The sequence below is a fragment of the Theropithecus gelada genome, chromosome X, assembly GCF_003255815.1.
Source record: "Theropithecus gelada isolate Dixy chromosome X, Tgel_1.0, whole genome shotgun sequence".
Taxonomy (NCBI): Eukaryota; Metazoa; Chordata; class Mammalia; order Primates; family Cercopithecidae; genus Theropithecus; species Theropithecus gelada.
This window is the reverse complement of record NC_037689.1, coordinates 28,675,646-28,696,691: the sequence shown is the minus strand read 5'-3', so window position 1 is coordinate 28,696,691 and position 21,046 is coordinate 28,675,646. Positions and strand designations below refer to the sequence as shown.

General features: G+C 42.3%; 1 protein-coding gene across 5 annotated transcripts in view; it reads left to right on the top strand.

The window, feature by feature from the left end:
* Positions 1–21,046, top strand: part of PUDP (pseudouridine 5'-phosphatase) — a 105,706-nt gene that overhangs the window by 15,093 nt on the left and 69,567 nt on the right. The window contains exon 2 of one of the 5 annotated variants that reach the window (XM_025371992.1): positions 15,712–15,776. The exons of the other annotated variants lie outside the window; for them this stretch is intronic. Coding sequence (XP_025227777.1) covers positions 15,712–15,776 — 65 coding nt within the window. The remainder of the gene's footprint in view (positions 1–15,711; positions 15,777–21,046) is intronic. 5 annotated transcript variants of the gene reach the window in all.

The following is a 21,046-nucleotide window of genomic DNA, read 5'->3' as shown; positions in this document are numbered from 1 at the left end:
CTTCAATTCCTTGCCATCCCCACCCACACCTTCCAAGCACCTGCTGATTTACAAATATTTCAAAGCCACTTCTGTGTCATTCCAGCTGCCATTTCCTGCTTCAGGCTCTCAGGCTTTTTTCTGATCTAATAGCAATATTTACTGAGAACCTTTACCACGTGCAGTTCTGTTGGTTACCTGCAGTGAGATCAGTGGTGGCTGTGGGGTTTTGTTGCTCATGTGGGTGAAATCGCAGAGTTCTGGGGCCCAGGTGTATTTGGATGAGGTGGCTTTGGTGAGAGCATAGCCTTCACCAGGATGTTTTTGGATGTTTTCCTCTTAGTGTATTTTCCTAGATTCCTTTGTCAAAGGAATTTGGTCATAAACTGGCCCTTAAGTACTTTCTAAGAGAAGCATTGTTCTTGTGGTTCAAAATGACCTTAGACTTTGTGTGTGTTGTCAGTGCTGCCCTCTCCTGGGCGTTGCTTCTGCATTCTTAATGCAAATATGTGAGTTATTCCCGGGTGTGGCTCCATGACTTCTTCCTTTCTGGAAGCTCTAGCCTTATCTCAGCCCTCATCTTGTTAAACCAGTTGTGGTGACCTTGCTCCTCTGACAGCAGCCTGATAAAAGCCTGTAAAGTTGCCCACTTGAAGTCCTAGAGCAATGCAGGTAGCCAAGCAGGGGTGCTGTAATTTGTATAGGGGGAGGTGGACATGATCTCTTCTTCTACATTATCATCATTCATCTGCTAGAGACAACTCGATTTTCTTGGGAACCAGGAAAAGGAAGTTGGCCAGTCGGATGTACCTCACAGCAGAGCACACACATCCCAAATGAGCCACGGGTGGGGTTGGGGAGTCACTGAGGTGGAGGAGGAAGGACTGAGGGTATTTCAGGCCAAGAGGACTCGGTGAGAGGCGGAGCACAGGTAGAAAGGCCTGCCAAGGGCAGATGGCGGCGAGCCCTGTGCCAGGCTAAGGAATTCACATTTTATCTCGTAGCCATCATACAACCTGGCGAGCACACGATGTCTAGAAGGGTGCTTCTGATTATGTGGACTGTTGGCACTTCCACACTGGAGACTGGTAGAAGGCTGTTGCCATTGTCCAGATGAACGATAGAAGGACTGCATGAGTTTCCCACAAACTGGGGGGCCTAAAACAACAGGAGATTACTTTATCTCAGCTCTGGAGATAAGAAGTTGGAAGTCAGGATATCAGCAGGGCTGCGTTTTTCCTTGGCTTGTAGCTGCATCGCTCTGGTCTCGGCTTCTCTCCACGTGGCCTTCTCTTCTCTCCTTTTGTCTCTTATAAATAAGGACCCCTGCCATTGGATATAGGGCCCACCGGGATAATACAGAGCGCCACATCTCCAGATCCTTCACTTAATCACATCTGCAAAGGTCTTTTTTCCAAATAAGGTCCGATTCTCAGGCCCTAGGGATTAGGACGTGGACATATATTTTTGGGAGCCACCCTTCAACCGACTACAAGGACCTGTAGGTTGGAATGAAAGGAAGAGAAGTGGCTGATTCAGAGGCCATTCAGCTGACAGCTGGGCATAGAGGGATGGGAGGGAGAAGGCAGGTGAATAGCAGTGACTTGTCCTGAAGTTGAGATAGAGGAAGCCGTGAGGCCTGAAAATAGGGATGAGTTCCATTTTAGGCATTTGGACATGTTGAGTTTCAGGAAACGGAAAGACCGGGCACCTCAGGTTGACAGCATTGATGGAAACAACCATGATTTCCCATTTAAGACAAACAAAACTCTTGGTGCTGTTAACCCATGAAGAAAACTGACATAGGTGGCCATCGACCTACACTTGTCTTGGAACAGCTATGGTACCTAGAAGCCATTTTATTTTTTACTTTTATTATTATTATTATTTTTAGAGACAGAGTCTCATTCTGTTGCCCAGGCTAGAGTGCAGTGGCACAATCTCGGCTCATTGCAATCTCTGCCTCCCAGGCTCAAGTGATCCTCCTGCCTCAGCCTCCCAAGTAGCTGGGACTACTGGTGTGCACCGCTGCCCCTGGCTAATTATTGTATTTTTAGTAGAGACGGGGTTTTGCCATGTTACCCAGGCTGGTCTCGAGCTGTGCACCTGGCTAATTTTTGTATTTTTTAGTAGAGACAGGGTTTTGCCATGTTGCCCAAGCTGGTCTCAGACTTCTGGACTCAAGTGATCCGCCTGCCTCGGCCTCCTAAAGTGCTGGGATTACAGGTGTGAGCCACTGTGCCTGGCCCCTGGAAGCCATTTTAAACTTATTTCTAAGTCCCCTTCCTCAGAGAGAATACATGCACACACAGAGTTGGATAATTAGCCTAGGAAGGGTCTGGAAATTTAGCTTATTTGGTCCACCATGCCCACCATGTTTTGTCCTCCTCCTCCGTGTGTGTGTGTGTGTGTTTGTGGTATGTGCAACTCTGATACAAAGGGAGGAGCTCTGTATCCTTGGTCATTCTCCAGTCAGCCTCCAAATTCCTCCTAACCCTACATCAAAACCTAAATCCCCCCAACCCCACGTCAAAGCCTGCCACTTCAGGCTTAATCATTGCTGACACGTAATGGTGCAGAATTCACAACTTTGAAGTCATTTTGTTCTACTCCCTTCTACTTTTCTCATCCAAGCTGGGTTGTGAAGGTCAGGGAGAAGTAGAGGGCCCAGCCCCCCTTCCTGGGGTAGGGAGCTTATTTAGCCATGGGATGCACCATGATTTCCAAACACAGTTGATTTTCCAGAGATGGGAGTGAAAAGAAGGTGCTCTGGAATAACCTTTGGACTCCACTCACCATGCCGGGGATTAACATGGAAAATAACCATTTGTGGGGTGGTGCTCCATGTCACATATTCTAGTATGTAGTTTTATACCCAGCCATTCTCCTTTCCCTTTCGATTTTTGTTAGAGCGGGACGGTGCCCTGCATGCTGTGTGCTGTCTGAGTATGACATTTCTAGTAGTAAGGAAGGTTAGGATGGCTCCTTCCTTTGCCTTCATTAAAGTTCTCTTGCCCAGATGTGAGATCTTTAAAAGGTCAGTGTTTTTGAATAAGGAATGAAATCATATTCTAAGATAAAAGTTCAGAGAGTTATACAATAAAATGATAAATTACTAAATGGCATTTCCCTGAGAGGCGATGGTCACTAGTCACTGTTGTTGCATCCCATTCCTCTCGCCTTCAGGGAATATCCCCTCAGGTATGAGAATGCTCACGGCACAAAGGCAGAGAAGAGCTGTGCCTCATACTGTTGGGGCTGGCAGCAAAATGCTGAGCAACCTTGGGTTCTACAACGTGTCCTCTATGGAGGTCAGGCTCTAGGCCTGTTGTGTTGACTGCTGGAGTCTCAACATTCAGAACACGGGCCCAATATGGCATATGTATTGACAGAGAAGCTTCAGGTAATTTTTATCTCCTTGAATGGATGGGTACATGTTACATGACAGAGCAGGGACTAGATGGAGCCAATATATTAGATCCCCTTCTCTCCACACCTCATTTTCTATATAGTGCAGCCAGTTTGAGAATACGAAATGGAAAGGAAGAAGGCATATTATTTTGTATGTGCCCTATGATCTTTAAATGTTATTAAATGTTGTTAATGAAATGTTGTGGTATAACTAATTATATCCTAGCACCTCTTTCCCATATACTTGCATTCTCTAATTACGTTCTAAGCAATGGTTGCCTGAAGGCTAAGGGTACTTTCGGTCCTTTCCTCCCCCATGAGGACTATGTTTTAACTTGTAATTTCACCTGCAGGAGCTCACAAACCAGCTGCATTTAAGTGCAATTGTACTTTATTCATAGTAACTAATAACAGAAAAGAGACATTGAGGGGGATTTGGCTAGAGATTTATAATCTCATATAAAAAATACGAATTCTTGCTTATTTATGGGTTAAGCATCTTGGGCCCCCGCTGTTTCATCTGATGGCTGCCTGATTTTTGTCTGCAAAATCATTCATTAGTATCTACACTAGAATGTAAACACAGAACGTAAGATAAATTTGTTGTGCAGTACTTGGATAGTTAGAACACATTTCCCCAGATAGAAACATTAAAACTAGAGGTTAGATACCCACTCCCATGTTCACACAACCCTTATGCACCTGAAGAGCTGGCTTGATTCCAAATGTCCCTGACCACCTCTTATTTCTTATGGGAAACTGTTTGGGTACCAGCTTGGAATGCCAGGAGTGTAATTCTCTAGGGCAGCAACTCTGCCGCCTATGCCATTGGGTCTCCAGCCCTTTTTCATTCTCTGCTTTCTGATGAGCTTACACACGCAGGCATGGTGTACTGTGGGTGCTTAGTATTGCTGTAGGACTTCTTGTGTCCTGAGTTCACCACTACCCTTTAATTCTAAACATTTATAAACTATTAAAGTTAGATTCAAACACTTTCTTTTCCCTAAGCTTTTACTTTCTGCTTATTCTGCTTATAAATCTAGTAAATGTTGGCTGGGCGTGGTGGCTCACACCTGTAATCCCAGCACTTTGGGAGGCTGAGGCAGGTGGATCACTCGAGCCCAGGAGTTCAAGACCAGCCTGGGCAACATGGCGAAACCCTGTCTCTACAAAAAATACAAAAATTAGCTGGGTGTGGTGGTGCCCACCTGTAATCCCAGCTACTCGGGAGGCTGAGGCATGAGAATCGCTTGAACCCAGAAGGTGGAGGTTGCAGTGAGCCAAGATCACGCCACTGCACTCCAGTCTGGGTGACAGAGTGAGACTCTGTTACCAAAAACAAAAAATCTGGTAAATGTTAACAGTCACTGTTCAGAGGCCATAACAGTGTTTGAGTCTCAACCTTTACAATTTCTTCGTAAACTTCACCTTTATACTGTTAAGTCACACTTACAAAACTCTATTTTATTTCTTTGTTGAGTCCTTCAGTTGTCTGAATTAAAGAAGGAAACTATTTTAAATAGTCAATAATCATCTTAAGCATAATAAGTTTATAAAAATGATGAACCTAAAATTCTTAATATTTCAACATCATTCTGATCATGTCTTGAATTGCATATGTAAATAATTCAGGTATGCATTTAAATGATTATTTATTAGCATTTTTGTTCTCATAGGCCAAATTCAATTAAAGAGTACAAGTAATAAAATAATAAGTAACACAGACAATGTATTCAGTGGTCTTGCTGCTTTTAAACATCCCTCTAAATGATTTGGGAGTTGAGAGATATCTTATCTGTTCATTAAGGAAAACAGTTCCTTCCCAGGTACTTTACATTCCCATGCAGGTGATTAGAGTTTTCATTTCTTAAAATAAGTAAATATCTTTCCACCTAACTCCAATAATCTTTGAACTTGAGAAGAATTCTCCACTCTTGCATTATACTCTCTCAGGTCAGTACAAGTCGTAGGTACAGCTATTAAAAGGATATCTGATTGAATTCTGTATATCTTTCATGTAGTTTGACAGTAACACCTCATAGGGCCACATTACTGACATAGAACATTGTGCTAGCCTTAATTATTTGTCTGCCAAGCCCCTAGTTGTTCAAAGAAAAGGTGGTCTCTTACCAGCTGTCCTTCCCTGGTAATTGGAGTTGTGGAATAAAGGTCAGTTGCTCTTTGAGAATGGGAGTGAGCATTTCTGAGTCCTCATCCTTCAGTGCCCCCATGTGTGGAAGGCTTGGTAAATTGACCTGTGCCTGCAGTTACCAAGCTATGCCTCCTTTTGTCAATATAATTCCCACTTTGCTACTTTGGGTACCAGAGGTACACTCTGCATAGCAGGAACCATACCCTATGCTTTTTGGCTCTTTTGAGAGATCCTAGGTAGAATTAGATACATAAAATCTGAGATAGTTGAACCAATTTACACATATACAAATATGTATTCTTTAAAAAAGGATCTTAGTCCTTATTTCTGAGTGATTTTCTTTATCCTTTCCCCATGTTAAGATAACACCTTCCATTAACAAACTGCTCTTGCCTTTTATATAAAAAAAAAATAAAAAAAACTAAGCAGATGAATAACCCAGTGTTATGGGCTGTCGTGTCCCCCTCAAACTTGTGTGGTGGAGGCCAAACCCCAGGACCTCAGAATGTGACTGTATTTGGAGATAGGTCTTTAAAGGGCTAAACGACGTCCTAATCCAATGGAAGTGGTGTCCTTATAAGAGGTGATTAGGACACAGACACACCACGGACAACCACGTGAGGACACAGGGAGAGGACGGCATCTACCAGCCAAGGACAGAGGCCTCAGAAGAGACCAACCCTGCTGCCCGACTCTGATCGTAGACTTCCAGCCTCCAGAATTGCAAGAAAATTAATTTCTATTTAAGCCACCCATTTTGTGTTATTTTGTCATGGCGGCCCTAGCAAATTTGTAGTCCCAAGAATTTAAGATTTTTGATTGTGTGAAGGATCAAGCCATCTGGACCAGTGTTTTCCTGAATTTCTGGGCAGACCTTTCCAGGAAGGTGGGCAGCAAATGGCCCAGGACTGTTCAGCTAGAGGATCACCAGAGAAGTTTCTCCAATCTCAGCTCCTATCATGTTTTTACAGCTGAATTTTCTGACATTCCTCCACCCCACCAGCACACAAAAATAAGTGAACCAAAAGCATAACAGCTAAAGAAATATTCCTGTGATGTGGTCACCCATGTGTCTTTAGGAGAGAAGCACTTTGTACTGTGTATCACTGTTTATATTCTTAATGTTTTTCTTATATTTCATGATGATTTACATTGCCCGAAATTTTTTAAAAATGTAATTTTGGCATTGTCTTCATATATATGCATATATCCCTGGTGGTAATTCCTAACAGGCCATTGATAGGGAATGCTAAGAGTAAGGATAGTGATAGGGTTTGGCTGTGTCCCCACCCAAATCTCGTCTTGAATTGTAGCTCCCACAATTCCCGTGTATTGTGGGAGGGACCCAGTGGGAGGTAATTGAATCATGGGGGCAGGTCTTTCCCGTGCTGTTCTCGTGATAGTGAGTAAGTCTCATGAGATCTGGTAGTTTTATAAAAAGGAGTTTTCCTGCACAAGCTTGCTCTCATGTCTGCTGCCAAGTGAGATGTGCCTTTCATCTTCTGCCATGATTGTGAGGCCTCCCCAGCCATGTGGAACTGTGAGTCCATTAAACCTCTTTTTCTTTATAAATTACTTATTCTCAGGTATGTCTTTATCAGCAGCGTGAAAACGACTGATACAGATAGAAACGGAAGAGTAGTGAAGGGCCTCTCACCTTCACTGAAAAAGAATAGAAGTGATTTGAGTTTTGGTAGGAAAGATGATCTTTAAAGCCTTTGTGCATGTTGTGGAGGACAGTTGCTGGTTTTCATTAATTCAAAAGGCCTAGGGATATGTGGGTTCGGCATTAATGTGTAATGCCTCAGACACTGGGAAACTAGCTCTGGGAAGGATTTAGGCAAAGTGACATTCATCTAGAGCTCTCTGTTTGTATATTTAACTCTTAAAATAAAAAAAATTTAGATTATTGCCATTAGCTAAATGGAAGCATCATGGTGCATCAATAGGAAATGGAAAAAAAATGATTAATAGTATTTATACATATGTGTTATTCTGTAGCAATAACGAAGGCGTAGCATGCTGCGGTTTGTTTTCATTTTGTGAGGACTATAGTGTGCTGTTTTTTAGTAAACTGGTGAGCTGCCTCAGAGAAATTGTCACACATAGTTCTGTAAACTCTGCCTATAGGCCCTCATTGACTTTAGGTTGTGAATGAAACGTTTAAAAGTTTATTTTTATTTCTATTTTTTTAAATATGTTTGAAAGTCATTGTACAGTACCCCGATTAGGGAAAAACAAAAAGATAGCCAAAGTTTCTTTTTTTTTTTTTTTTTTTTTGAGACGGAGTCTGGCTCTGTCGCCCAGGCTGGAGTGCAGTGGCGTGATCTCCGCTCACTGCAAGCTCTGCCTCCTGGGTTCACGCTGTTCTCCTGCCTTAGCCTCCCGAGTAGCTGGGACTACAGGCGCCTGCCACCACGCCCGGATAATTTTTTTGTATTTTTTAGTAGAGACAGGGTTTCACCGTGTTAGCCAGGGTGGTCTTCATCTCCTGACCTCGTGATCCACCCACCTCAGCCTCCCAAAGTGCTGGGATTACAGGTGTGAGCCACCGTGCCCGGCCGCAAGATAGCCAAAGTTTCTTAAACGCCTTCTATTTCTATTGCTGCTCTAACAAATTACCACAAACTGAGGCCTGATTTTACCAATCTCTTGGTAAAACTGGGTGTTGGCAGGGCTGTGTTTGTTTCTGGAGGCTCTAATGGAGAATCTTTTCTTGCCTTTTCCAACTATTAGAGGCCACCCACATGTCTTGACTCATCTTCAAAGCTAGCACTGTTTCACCTCTTTGAGCATACTTTCTTAGTGCAGGCATTTGTAGCCATAATTTCCCTCCATGCACTGCTTTTGCTGCATCCCATAAGTTTTGGTATGTTGTGTTTCCATTTTTATTCTCAAAGTATCATTTAATTTCTCTCATAATTTCATCTTTGACCCACAAATTTTTAGGAGTATGTTGTTTAATTTCCACATTATTTGTGAATTTCCCATGTTTTCTTCAGTTACTCATTTCTAATTTCATTGTTGATTGGGAAAATATATGATTTCACTTCTTTGTAAACTTATTGAGACTTATGGCCCAGCATATGGCTATTCTAGATAATTTTCCACGTGCACTTAAGAATAATGTATATTCTGTTATTGGGTCAGTTTTGTATAAATGTCTGTCAAATTTTAATGGTTTACAGTGTGTAAGTGGATTAAATCAAGTCTTGTATTTGTTAATCTTCTAATTGTTCTGTCCATTGTCAAGTGTGGCATTGAAGTTTCCAGCTACTATTGTTGGAATCAGCTATATCCCCTTTCAGTTTTGACAGTTTTTGCTGCTTGTGTTTTGGGGCTCTGTGGTTAAGTTCATATATGTTTATAATTGTTGCATCTTCTTGATGGGGTAACCTTTATCACTATAAAATGTTTCTATTAAAATTGTTTGGTTTTTTTAGTGAAATGGTTTCTCCTAAGTCTACTTTGTCTGATATTACTATAGCTACTTCAGCTCTCTTTGGGCTGTTGTTTGCAAGGAGTATCATTTCCATCATTTTATTTTCAATCCTTTTGTACCATTTGGTCTAAATTGTATCTCTATTGTAGGTATCATATAGTTAGATCATGTCTTTTTTAAATCCATTCTTCCAATCTCTACCTTTTAATTGGCATTTTTAATCTATTTACATATAATGCGATTATTGGTAAGACAGAATTTATGTGCAGCATGCTGTTGTTTTCTATGTTAAGTTTTCTTGTTACCTTATTTCTTTATTACTGCCTTTTTAAACTTTATTTTCTAGTGTGCCATTTTAATTATTCTGTCCTTTATTTTACTGTATTTCTTAGTGATTGCTCTGTGGACTATGATAAACATCTTAACAACTTATTTTAAGTAGTTCACAAACCTTTGCTCCTATATAGTTCCATTTCCGACTCTCTTATTTCTGTTGCTGTTGTCATACAGATTACATGTTTATACCTTGTTTGCCCATCAACACTTACAATTTCACTTCGTGCAAAATTTGATTTACAAACAAAACATACGTTTATACTGTGTTTAATATCTCCCAATGGGCAAAAGCAAAGCCCAGTTGTGAGCCATTGCCTTAAAGTATAAAAAATAAGTGTTATAGCATCCTTGTCCTTTATCTCATTTTAAGGTAACTAAGCATAATTTAGAAAGATCACCAGAGACGTTTTTTAATTGGTTATTGGATAATGAGACCCCAGAAAACCCTGGATAAAAAATGTTCCATTTTTACGTGTTTCCAAATCTGGCTTGATAGTTTCCAGAACAAAAAATAAAGTAAAACTTTGTAACAATTTTTGGTATAAATACTTCAAGTTAGAACTTTGATTCATTAATCTTTATTCAAATACTGAAAGTATGTTGAGAAGGAAAATATATACAAACTCATAACGTAACTCCAGTAATAATCTCAAGTGAGTTTGACCTGGGGAGGTCTGTTCAGAGAAAGTCGCATATAATTGCGTGATGAGAATCTGAATCTGAACCAGCTGTGTCCACACAGTCTTTATAAGTCATCCCTAATACTCAGAGCGATTGCCCGGGACAGCTGTTTGCCCTGGAAAAAAGCTTCAACAGGGTGACTTCTTGCTGGTGGAGCCCAGATTCAAAACAGGGGCAGGGGGAGGTTACAAAGCGTATCAATCTGTTATTTCATCACATACCTGCTGCCGCCTTAAAGGAAACAGGAAAGCATTCTTTGATTAGCATCTGCACGGTCTGAGATTCTGCTTTGAAAAAAATCCATGTAGGAAAAGCGAGAAGGAAAGGAGGTACACAGGAAAGGAGAGCCAATTCATCTCTGTGACCAGAAAAATTAAAAGTTCTTTTTGCACATGTCATGTACTGCCAAATATGTGCTTTTAAATGAGAGAGAGAACAATATGCATATACATAGCAGTATTATTCAGTATCCTGGGCTTTTTCCTCTTCTTTATGGTTATCAGGCTTTTGTGCAAATGAATGTAAACACACACACACACATACATACACACACACACTTTTTTTTTTTTTTGAGAGAGGGTCTTACTCTGTTGCACAGGCTAGAGTACAATGCAGTGGTACAACCATAGCTGACTGTAGCCTCAAACTCCTGGGCTCAACCGTTCTCTCACCTCAGCTCCCCGAGTAGCTGGGACCAGAGGCGCATGCTACCACACCCAGCTAATTTTTAAATTTTTTTTTGTAGGGACAGGGTCTCGCTATATTGTCCTGGCTGGTCTCGAACTCCTTGTCTCGAGCGATCCTCCTTGCCACAGTTTCCCAAGTGCCCGAAATTATAGGCATGAGCCACAGCCCCCAGCTAACATATTCTTTAACACCAATATCTACAGGATTTAAGACTCTCTCTGTTGAATAGCTCAACTTAAAGATATGGTCGCTCTCCTGAATTTATAAATCCAAATCAACAGTTATTCTCCCAAGCTAGAGACCCACCCTCCTTATGGTTGCAGGGGGTTCCCTGGCACACTGCATGCTAGTTAGAAAGCCTTCACACTGACCCCAGGCCCCTCCCGATATGCCTATGCCCGTTGGCCACCTACCTTTGGGTCTTTTCTCTCTGGGAGCCTCCTTGTTCTCTGTGTTTGGGACAGGCTGTCACCCTCTGTCAACTAGGGTACCTTGCTCTTAAATTATCCCTTCAATCCCACCTCCACCATAATTAAAATTAAAACAGTAGTGGGGCCTGCTTTTAGCCTGCAGTGTGTGGGCGTGGAGGGAGGGCATGCTGAAGCTCCATGGAAGGAATGACGCCATACTTTGTGTGCTCACCTGTGCCGCAGAAAGGATGGCACTGGGGACAAGAGCCCCAAAACATGGGCATCCCCTCCTCCCTAAGAAGGCTTAATGGAGGGTCCCCTTCAGGGATTCCATCAATAAAGAAAGCACGTTTTATGAAGGGAAGTTAAGTCCCAGGAAGACTTCCTCACATTGGACTCCAGGGGTCATTTACTAGTGTTGTGATGGTGGATGGTATTTTTTTGTCATTCAGGGCTACTTCTATTAACATTGTAACTGTTCATTTTTTCCCAGCCTAATAAGGTTTTCTTTTTAAAATAATTTTATGCAGTTTTAATTGGAGTACAATAAACTGCACATAAAGTGTATCGTGTGACCAGTTTTGGCGTGCAGTTACCTATGACACAATTCCCACACCCAGATGACAGATCTTCCCACAATCCCCAGAAGTTTCTTGAGCCCACTGCAACCCCTGCCTCTCTCTGACCCCCTGCCAAGGGAACCACTGGTCTGCTTCTACAATTACAGATTTCCTAGAATTTTATATAGAACTATACAGTATGTGTTCTTTTTTAAATCTGGCTTCTTTCACTGAGCATAATTTTGTGAACTCATTTATGTCATTGTGTGTACCAATCGTTTTTATGCCTTTTATTCCATTGTGTGGCTGCACCACAGGTTGAGTATCTATTGACCTATTGACAGTCTTGGCTTCTTCCCAGTTTTTAGCTATTACAAATGAAATTGCCATAAATAGCTGTGTGTAAGTCTTCGTGTAAACATAGGCTTTCCTTTCTTGGGTAAACATGTAGGACTGGACTGATTCCTTCCTGAGGATTGTATGGTAAATTTATAGTTAACTTTTAAAGAAACTGCCCAAAGAGTTGCTATGTTAGCCTTTTATTACTGCTGTAATCAATTGTCGCAAACAGTGGCTTAAAATAACACAAATGTATTGTCTTACAGTTCTGGACGCCAGAATTGGTCTCAGTTGGTAAAATGAAGGTATTGGCAGGGCGGTGTTCCTCTCTGGAGGCTGTGGGGGATTGACTGTTTCCTTGCCTCTCCAGCTCCTAGAGTGGTCGCCCTTCCTAGGCTCTGACCACCGCTCCTCTTCACACCTTCTCTGACTCTCTCCCTCCTGGCCGCCTCTTATAAGGACCTTGTGATTATATTGAGTCCACCTGGATAATTCAGAGTCACCTCCCCACAAGATTCTTACTTTTGCAAATTCCCTGTTGCCATGGAATTTAACATTCACAGATTCTAGGAATTAAGACTTGGACATCTTTGGGGGACCATTATTCTCTCTACTGCAGATTGTGTCATCACTGAGTTCTAAAGTTCAGTTCCTTACGTATTCTGGGTACAAGTCCTTTGGGTGTCTCTGTGCATGTGTGTTTGTATTGTAAATATTTTCCCTCAAATCTGTAGCTTGCCTTTTGCTTTCTTATGTGTGTGTGCCTTTTAATTTTGAAGAAGGCCCTTTTTTCCATATGTTCTCGCATGGCCCTTGCTTTTTGTGTTCCATGTATAAAACCTTCACATAATCCAAGCTTCCAAGGATTTTTCTCCTGTTTTCTTATAGAAGTTTATGATCCTAGGGATCAGTATTTTTCCCCAATACAGATACGTTTTCATACAGATAGGTATGGTCTAGTAATACCTTTTGAACCAGGTCAATTTTTAAGTGATTTTTTAATTTCAATATGGGTCAGAAAAAAATTCTTAGACCAATTCCCATATCTATTAAATAGAATTGCTAATGCCTGTGAATTATGCCACATGCTAATCAAGAGTTTTACTTTGCAGATGATCACTCAATTATCTTTACAGATCTCTATTTTAAGCAATCATATTTATTATTTTTTCTCTATAGTTCAAAAATGATAGCTTACAGCCACAGGAAGCGATATATCAAATAGTTAAATACTTTTTTGTAAGCCCACTAGAGCAAGCTTCTCATTTGAGGCAATATTACTGAGACTTTTAATTTTATGCTTATTCATTTCAGTCCTTTAAATTCCTAAACACGAGAAAGCAGTAGCATTTACATGCAGGCTCGTTTGTAAAGGTGAGACAGTGACAGCACAGTGCTATGGAAGTTTCTATCCTGTATATTTAAAGCACAAAGTGTGTTAGCGGTTGTAGGGAAAAGCGCGGTAGTGCTCACAGCGTGTTAACAACTTGCAACATTTGTTGAAGAACAGATCATTGCACTTCTCGTCATTTGATGTTCTCATCACCGAGTTTCTCCCTCCTCATACTGCTAGGAATTTGTGCTTGGCTTGTAACATAGCTTCTACCCGACTTCTGTTTTCGGGTCTGAGAGGACATTTCTTAGATAATAGGTCATTGAGGTTAGTTAGCTGAAGGTGACATATGGATGGGTCTTCAGGTGAGAAAAACATTCTGATTGACATAGTGATGTATTCTTAATCACTGTTTTTGTAAGGTTTCTCTTTGCTGCTATTTGTTTCAAAAATATATTAATGAACTTATCATTTCTGATTACTGATTTATTTAACCTTGTAAGGACTGTTTCAAGGTCAGTTGTCACATTTTCTTGGTGCCTAGCACAAAGTAGGTACCCAGTCAACATTTGTTGAATTAAACTGATTGTATTCTGAGCATGTGCCATTTTTGCATACCCAGGCTATCTGGCTTCTCAAGATTTTTCATCTGTGATTTGAATCAATATTACATGTTATGTTTACTTGTGCAACACAGGATGTTCCCAACTTAGAAATATTTGTCTCAGAAGGGGCTCTGTGCTCAGTCATTGGAAACCTGGACTGAATTTTAATTTAAGGGGAAAGTCAGTTTTAGGTTCGTTTGGATTCTAGTTCATAGCATTCCAGTTTTGTTCTTCAGTTTCCACAGTGTAAATGAAATAGCACATATAGCAGCAAAGAACAGTGAGCCAGTCATAGGGGTGCAGTACATCACTTATCAACCAAAACAAGCAAACCATACCGTTAAATTTTGAACCAGGTAGGTTTGGGTTTTCTCCTAAGTTCTAAACAGATATTTATTCATGGAAGGCAAGTTGGATGGAGATTGCAGAAAACCTAAAAGAGAGGAATATATTTTGTGTTTTTGGACTTTGACAGCACTAATTTTGATTTCCTTTTCCTGTGACATACTTACCTCTGATTTTTGCTCACCCTCAGCCCCACTGTTCTATAGTTTTGGAGTGTTTCCTGCAAATCACAGTGTCTTTCTGCTACACATTGGGATAAGAAAATATATACATGAATTAGATCTGGTAATGGCAGGCCTTGAGAATAGAGCAAAGGGTAAAACCCAAATATGTCAGCATCCAAGCCCACATAGGTGTGACAGTTATCCAGACTGTGTTAAAGTTTCCTGATTGTGTTAGGACATATTGTATTGCTATAACAAAATGCCTGAGTCTGGGTAATTTGTAAGAAAATGGGATTAAATGGCTGTCAATTCTGCAGGCTGTACAGAAAGTAAGCCACTGAGGCATGTGGCTTGTGCACTATAGAACACCAGGATGAGCTCCCTTTGAGCCCTGGCTGAAGCAGGAGCAGTGGGGATGAGGGGAGCAGTGTTCTGAGGCAGCTGGGCCCTGGATCTGGCTCAGAAAACCACTCTTCTCTTCTAGTCCCCTGGGCCTGTGATGGGAGAGGCTGCCTTGGAGACTTCTGAAATACCTGTGAAACCTTTTCCCCACTGTTTTTGTGTCAGCACTTCCCTCCTTTTTAAATAATGCAAATTTCTCTGGCAAGTGGTTGCTCCACAGCCTGCTTGAATTCCTCTCCTGAAAAAGCTTTTTCTTTCTCTGCCACATGGCCAGGCAGCATATTTCCTAAACTTTTTTGCTCTACCTTCCCTTTAAATATAACTTCCAACTTTGTCATTTCTTTGCCTCTGCATCTGAGCATAGGCTGTTAGAAGAAGCCGGGTTACATATAGCTTTGCTGCTTAGAAATTTCTTCTGCTGGATAACCTAAATGATTACCCTGAAGTTCAAACTTCCACAGAACCCTAGGGCATGAACAGAATGCAGCCAAGTTCTTTGCTAAGAAATAACATGCGTGACCTTTCCTCCAGTTTTCAGTTTCTCATTTCCATGTGAGACCTTGTCGGCCTGGACTTCACCATCCATATCACTATCAGCATTTTGATCACAACCATTTAACGGTTCTGTAGGAAGCTGCAGATTATCTCTCATCTTCCTGTTGTCTTCCGAGCCCTCCAAACTCTTTCAACCTCTGCCTGTTACCCAGTTCCAAAGTCACTTCCGTATTTTCAGGTATCCTTGTAGCAACACACCACTTCTGGTACCAGTTTTCTGTATTAGACCGTGCTTGCATTGCTTTAAAGAAATGTCTGAGTCTAGATAATTTATAAGAACAGCGGTTTAATTGGCTTACATTTCTGCAAGTTATACAGGAAGCACAGTGGCAGCTGCTTTGGGAGTGTCCTCAGGAGACTTACAATCATGGTGGAAGGCTAAGCAGGAGCAGGCATATAACATGACAAAAGCATGAGCGAGAGAGAGAGAGTTGGGGGGGAGTTACCACACACTTTTAAACCACTAGCTCTCATGTGAACTCAGAGCAAGAGCTCACTCATCAACAAGGCGGGGATGGCCCAAGCGAAGGATCTGCCCCCATGATCAGTTGACCTCCCATCAAGCCCTGCCTCCAATATTGGGGGTTACAATTCAGCATGAGATTTGGGAGGGAATAAATATACAAACTCTATTACTGACCATTGCAGTTTCTTCTCATAAACAGTGACCTGATGCAGGGTCTTTTTTGGTGTAGAGGTGGCATGGAGATTAGTTCATTCTGATTGGTCGTTACCAAAGGCTGGGCAAGGGCATGTGGTAGGGGATGCAGGAGTGCTTGTGGAATGTGGAATGAATGAGGCTGAGCAGGGCAGGGAGCCCCGAGAGAAGTGCCTAGCCCACCATCCACCTGGGAACATGCTAAGGGTTTGGTAATGGATGGCCAAGGTGGCTGAGAAGAAACCAGGAGGCAGGCCATGGTAGGAGGGCAGCCACACTCATCCCATGAGTCTAGCTGGCGGCCCGGGGTCCTTGGCCAGCTCATGACTATCTCCTTTAAGGGACTTGATTGTATCAGGCATGCCTGCAGAGTTTCCACCACCAGCCAGAGAGCCAAAATGTTTCCCAAGCCAATCCCATGGGATGCCTAACTTCTAGTGAGCCACCCCCAGCCTCCACGACAACAGCCTCCAGTCAGGGCCCACCTGAAGCCTCCCTTTTCCCACTGTAAAGCTTTCCCGCTCCCCCACCTGCATTTGAGCTTCTGCCAAAGGCGAGTGCTGGTGTCCAACTCTCTTGCTATACAATCTCTGAATGAACAGCCTCTGCTCGTTCTCATTTGAAGAGATTTTCATTTACCTTCACACATGTACAGTTAACTTTATAACTCAGTGCCTCCTCATTTACCAGAATCTGGTCTTTTCGTGGGCTTCTCTTGTCTTCCCACAAATGTAATAATGCCTTCCTATAACACTAGGATGCTTTGAGCAGATAGACTCTTCCAGTCCATGCAAAGAGGTGGTGTGGTTTGGCCTCACTCCTCACTGCAGGCTCAGGCCAGCTCCCCCTTGCAGCCATGTGCGTGGACGTGACTCTGGGAGTGAAGTGAAATAGCACTGCCGACAGGATCTGGGCTCTGTGCTGTGTGCCAGGAGCATAGAGAGCAATGTGAAACAGCTGTTGCCCACAGCGACCTTTCAGAACAGTTTTTGTGGTTTGGGTTCTGGGGATTATTAAGTAAGCTTGGCTGTGTAAGAAGGTCAAAAAAAGCCCAAGGCAACCCCAGATATCAGAAGTGGCCATTTCAGAAAGCTGAAACCCTTCTCCTGTGAAGGGCTGGGTTTCCAAGCTTAGGTAGTTCAAAGCTCAATTTTTAGGATTGCTGTGCTACTGACTGAAAGTTGGTTTTTGGAAATGGACCCTTATTTTCCAATATCTTTCATAAAGCTGGAAATGCTTTCAGTAGAAGAAAAGGAGGATCTGGATCTTCTGTTAGAACATATATATATAGTGGTGTACAAGTTTCAGCAGTTACTCTCAAAAGAAGGTCACCAAGGACAACTGTGATTTCATATGTAATGATTCCAGCCTAGATAGAAAATGTTTTTTTCTTGATTTCCATTTAAGAGAGTTGAGCCAATTAAGTAATCCTTGCATATAGTATGTTCCATTAAGTTGTCAATGTTTTTATTCCAAGATGCATGTTTCTTTAAAAGAGCTAGCTTATTAGGGCATGTCTTTGTAAGTGCTTTACGCTGGCCATGTCTGAGAATGCTGTGCATAACTTTCACTGAATTTTACATCTCATTTGATGCAGACCTAATTAACTATGATTAACTGAGAACTCCAATTTATTGGAATCGTTTGCTGCAGTTAACTTGAGAAAGAATGGGGCATATTTAAGGGTCCTTATTTTTAAATCTTGCTTTCATTACAAACACATTAACATAAGTCTGATTTGGGGGTGGCAGAGGGAAATAGGAAAAGAAATGTAACTAAATCATAATGGGGTACAATATAAAGGAAAGTACGTACTGGGATGAATGTCATCATAGATTGTTTATTCTTTAATTTGTACTAATTTGTACATTTGTATATGTACAATCAAACACTTCTTAGTTAAGATTGATATATTTTTAAAATCACAACTTTATAGAGCAGAAGTCTTCCATGAAAACATAATGCCAGGTCAGTGGCCCTCCACTTGAGCACACGTTCAAATCACTGAGGGGGCTCTGAAAAACACACATTGCTGGGCCCCACCCCCGTTTCTGATTCTGTAGCTCTGGGGTAGGGCCTGCTGTGTGGTTGGAATGTTTGTTCTCTCTGAAACTCATGTTGAAACTTAATCCCCAGTGTGGCAGTATTGAGAGGTGTGGGGCCTCTAACAGGTGTTGGGTCACGAAGGCTCTGCCCTCATGTGGACCCTTTCATTCATGGATTAATAGATTAATGAGTTATTGGATGAATGGGTTATCAAAGGAGTGGGACTGGTAGCTTTGTAAGAAGAGAAAGAGGCTGGGCACTGTGGCTCACACTTGTAATCCCAGCACTTTGGGAGGCTGAGGCAAGTGGATCCTGAGGTCAGGAGTTTGGGATCAGCCTGGCCAACATAGTGAAACCCCATCTCTACTAAACCCCACCTCTACAAAAAATTAGCTGGGCATTGTGGTGTGCATTTGTGATCCCAGCTACTCGGGAAGCTGAGGCAGAAGAATCGCATGAACCTGGGAGGCAGAGGTTTCAGTGAACCGAGATCATGCCTTTGCACTCCAACCCTGGCGACTGTGCGAGACTCCGTCTCAAAAAGAAAAGAAAGAAAAGAGACAGAGAGAAAGACCTGAGCTGGCACACTCAGCTCCCTCAAGTTGTGATGCCCTGTGCTGCCTTGGGACTCTATGGAGTCGCCACCAGCAAGAAGGCCCTCCCAAAATGTGTCCTCTCGAGGTTGGACTTCTCAGTCTCCATAACTGTAAGAAATAAATGTCTTCATAAATTACCACGTTTTAGGCATTCTGTTAATAAGCAACAGAAAATGAGACAGAGTCCAAGAATATGTAGTTGAACAGCATCTCACTTCATACTGATGCTGCTGGTCTAGGGACCTCATTTTGAGAATCAAGGTGTTTAGGAAACAAGCAGTAGAATATCTTAGATTAACAAAACTCGTGGGTTTACATTTTAAATAAATTCAACAATTACTGATTACATACTATGAACTGTCAAAATGGTTTAGAAAAATGACACCACCACTTCTATCAAAATGTACTGGATGCTGGGTTTTTTAATTAAAGCAACTTCACTTTAAAATGTTGTTTTATACACATTCAGAAACACCGCTGACCCGCTTTCCTCAGCTTCCACTAAGGTGCTTAGCCCTTCCGAGGAAGCTAAGGCCTTGTTGTGAAGCTGTCACTCATTGGGTGACTAGCACCCTGCCCGGTGGTGCCAGCCCCACACTCTCCTGCACCATGGCCTCCATCTTTGAGCTCACTTGCATCTACTCAGCTCTCATTCTACACTGCAGTGTGGTGACCATCACATAAGACCATCGCCCTCATTAAAGCAGCTAGTATAAATGGTGAACCTTTTGGGCCTGGCCTGTTTGCAAGGGCCTGGCCAGTGTCAACATCGGGAGCCTTTTTGGTAGCATGGGGCTGGTGGACCTGTACCTACAGGCAGTCTGCCCCTGTACCATTGCCCCAGCCAAAGTCAACATTGGGAGCCTCCTTTGCAGCAGCATGGGGGCTGCTGGACCTGTACCTGTAGGCAGTCCTGCCCCTCCACTGCTGCCCCAGCTGAGCAGAAGGAAGTGCAAGCTAGGAAAGCAGCATCTGAGGGATCTACTTAGGACACGGGCTTTAATCTTTTTGAACAAACCTCTTTTGTAACATGATCAATGAAAAGCTGTACTCTTGGCTGGGCACCGTGGCTCACGCCTGTAATCCCAACACTCTGGGAGTCCAAAGTGGGAGGATCACTCCAGGCCAGGAGTTCAAAAATAGCCTGGGCAACATAGGGAGACCCTGTCTGTACAAAAAAAATTAAAAATCAGCCTGGTGTGGTGGCACACACCTGTAGCCCCAGCTACTTGGGAGGCTGAGGTGGGAGGATCACTTGAGCCCGGGAGGTCAGGGCTGCAGTGGGATGTGATCACCCTACTACACTCAGGTGAGACCTTGTCTAAGAAAAGTTGAACTCTTAAAATGCGCACTCACATAATCAGCTAACATCTTTATAACTGTGAGATTGTGATGATTTGATTCTAACTCAGGATCAGCCTTTCTATAGTTTATTTTGTGTCTTTAAGGACCTAGCCTATCTAACACAAATCACTGGCTTTAGGTTTTTCTCTTTTTTGTAATTGGGAATAATAAAAAGTATGTTCAAGATATATCAAGATTAGTTTTGGGGAAAAAAAGCATTAAGTAGATTCAGTTGTGCAAGATGCACAAAGTGTGACTTCATAAGTAAGCAGTCACAAACTTGGGTTCATAATCCCTTACCCAAAACCTGTGGAGCCAGATGTATTTAAATATAGGTTATTTTTAAAAGGTATTAGAATTTATATGTTCCACGACACATAACGTTCTCGGGGGTTCCCAGGCAGCACCCGTAATCAAATCCATTAGTATTTCCTTAGGGAAGTGCTTGAAGAGTTGCACTAAGTATGATAAATGTGGACCATTAAAGCCACCTCATGCCGGCCCAGTACAGATTTTGCAGCGTTTTCAGAAGCTTTGGGGTTATGGAATTGGGAGCAGAGGCTGTGTTCCTCTGCAGCCCCGGCAATTAAGAAGTGTTTGTGAAGCTGGTTTAATGTGCCTAGCAGGTGTGATGTATTGGTGAATTCCAAATAATTGATAGTTGTTTTGTTTGTTTTTTAAGCAAAATATTTGGTAGGAGGCACTTTAGTTTCTCAAGTTCAACAGCTGTTTGCTGTTATTGGAGCGTTGCTGTTAAGGGAGACAGCAGATCTTGTCAATTCCCCGTAACTCACAGTTAACAAAAGCATTCCCTAATAATTCCATATGTTGATGCTCAGAGGTAATTCTGGGCCAAGCACTCAGAGCACAACACAGATTATTTCACTCCATGGACGCAACCGCCTGGAAGGTGTGTGGCATGAGTACGTCATTAGGATCCCATTTTAGAGGTGTGCAAGCCAAGGCACAGCAGGCTTATAAGACATGCAGTATGACTAGGA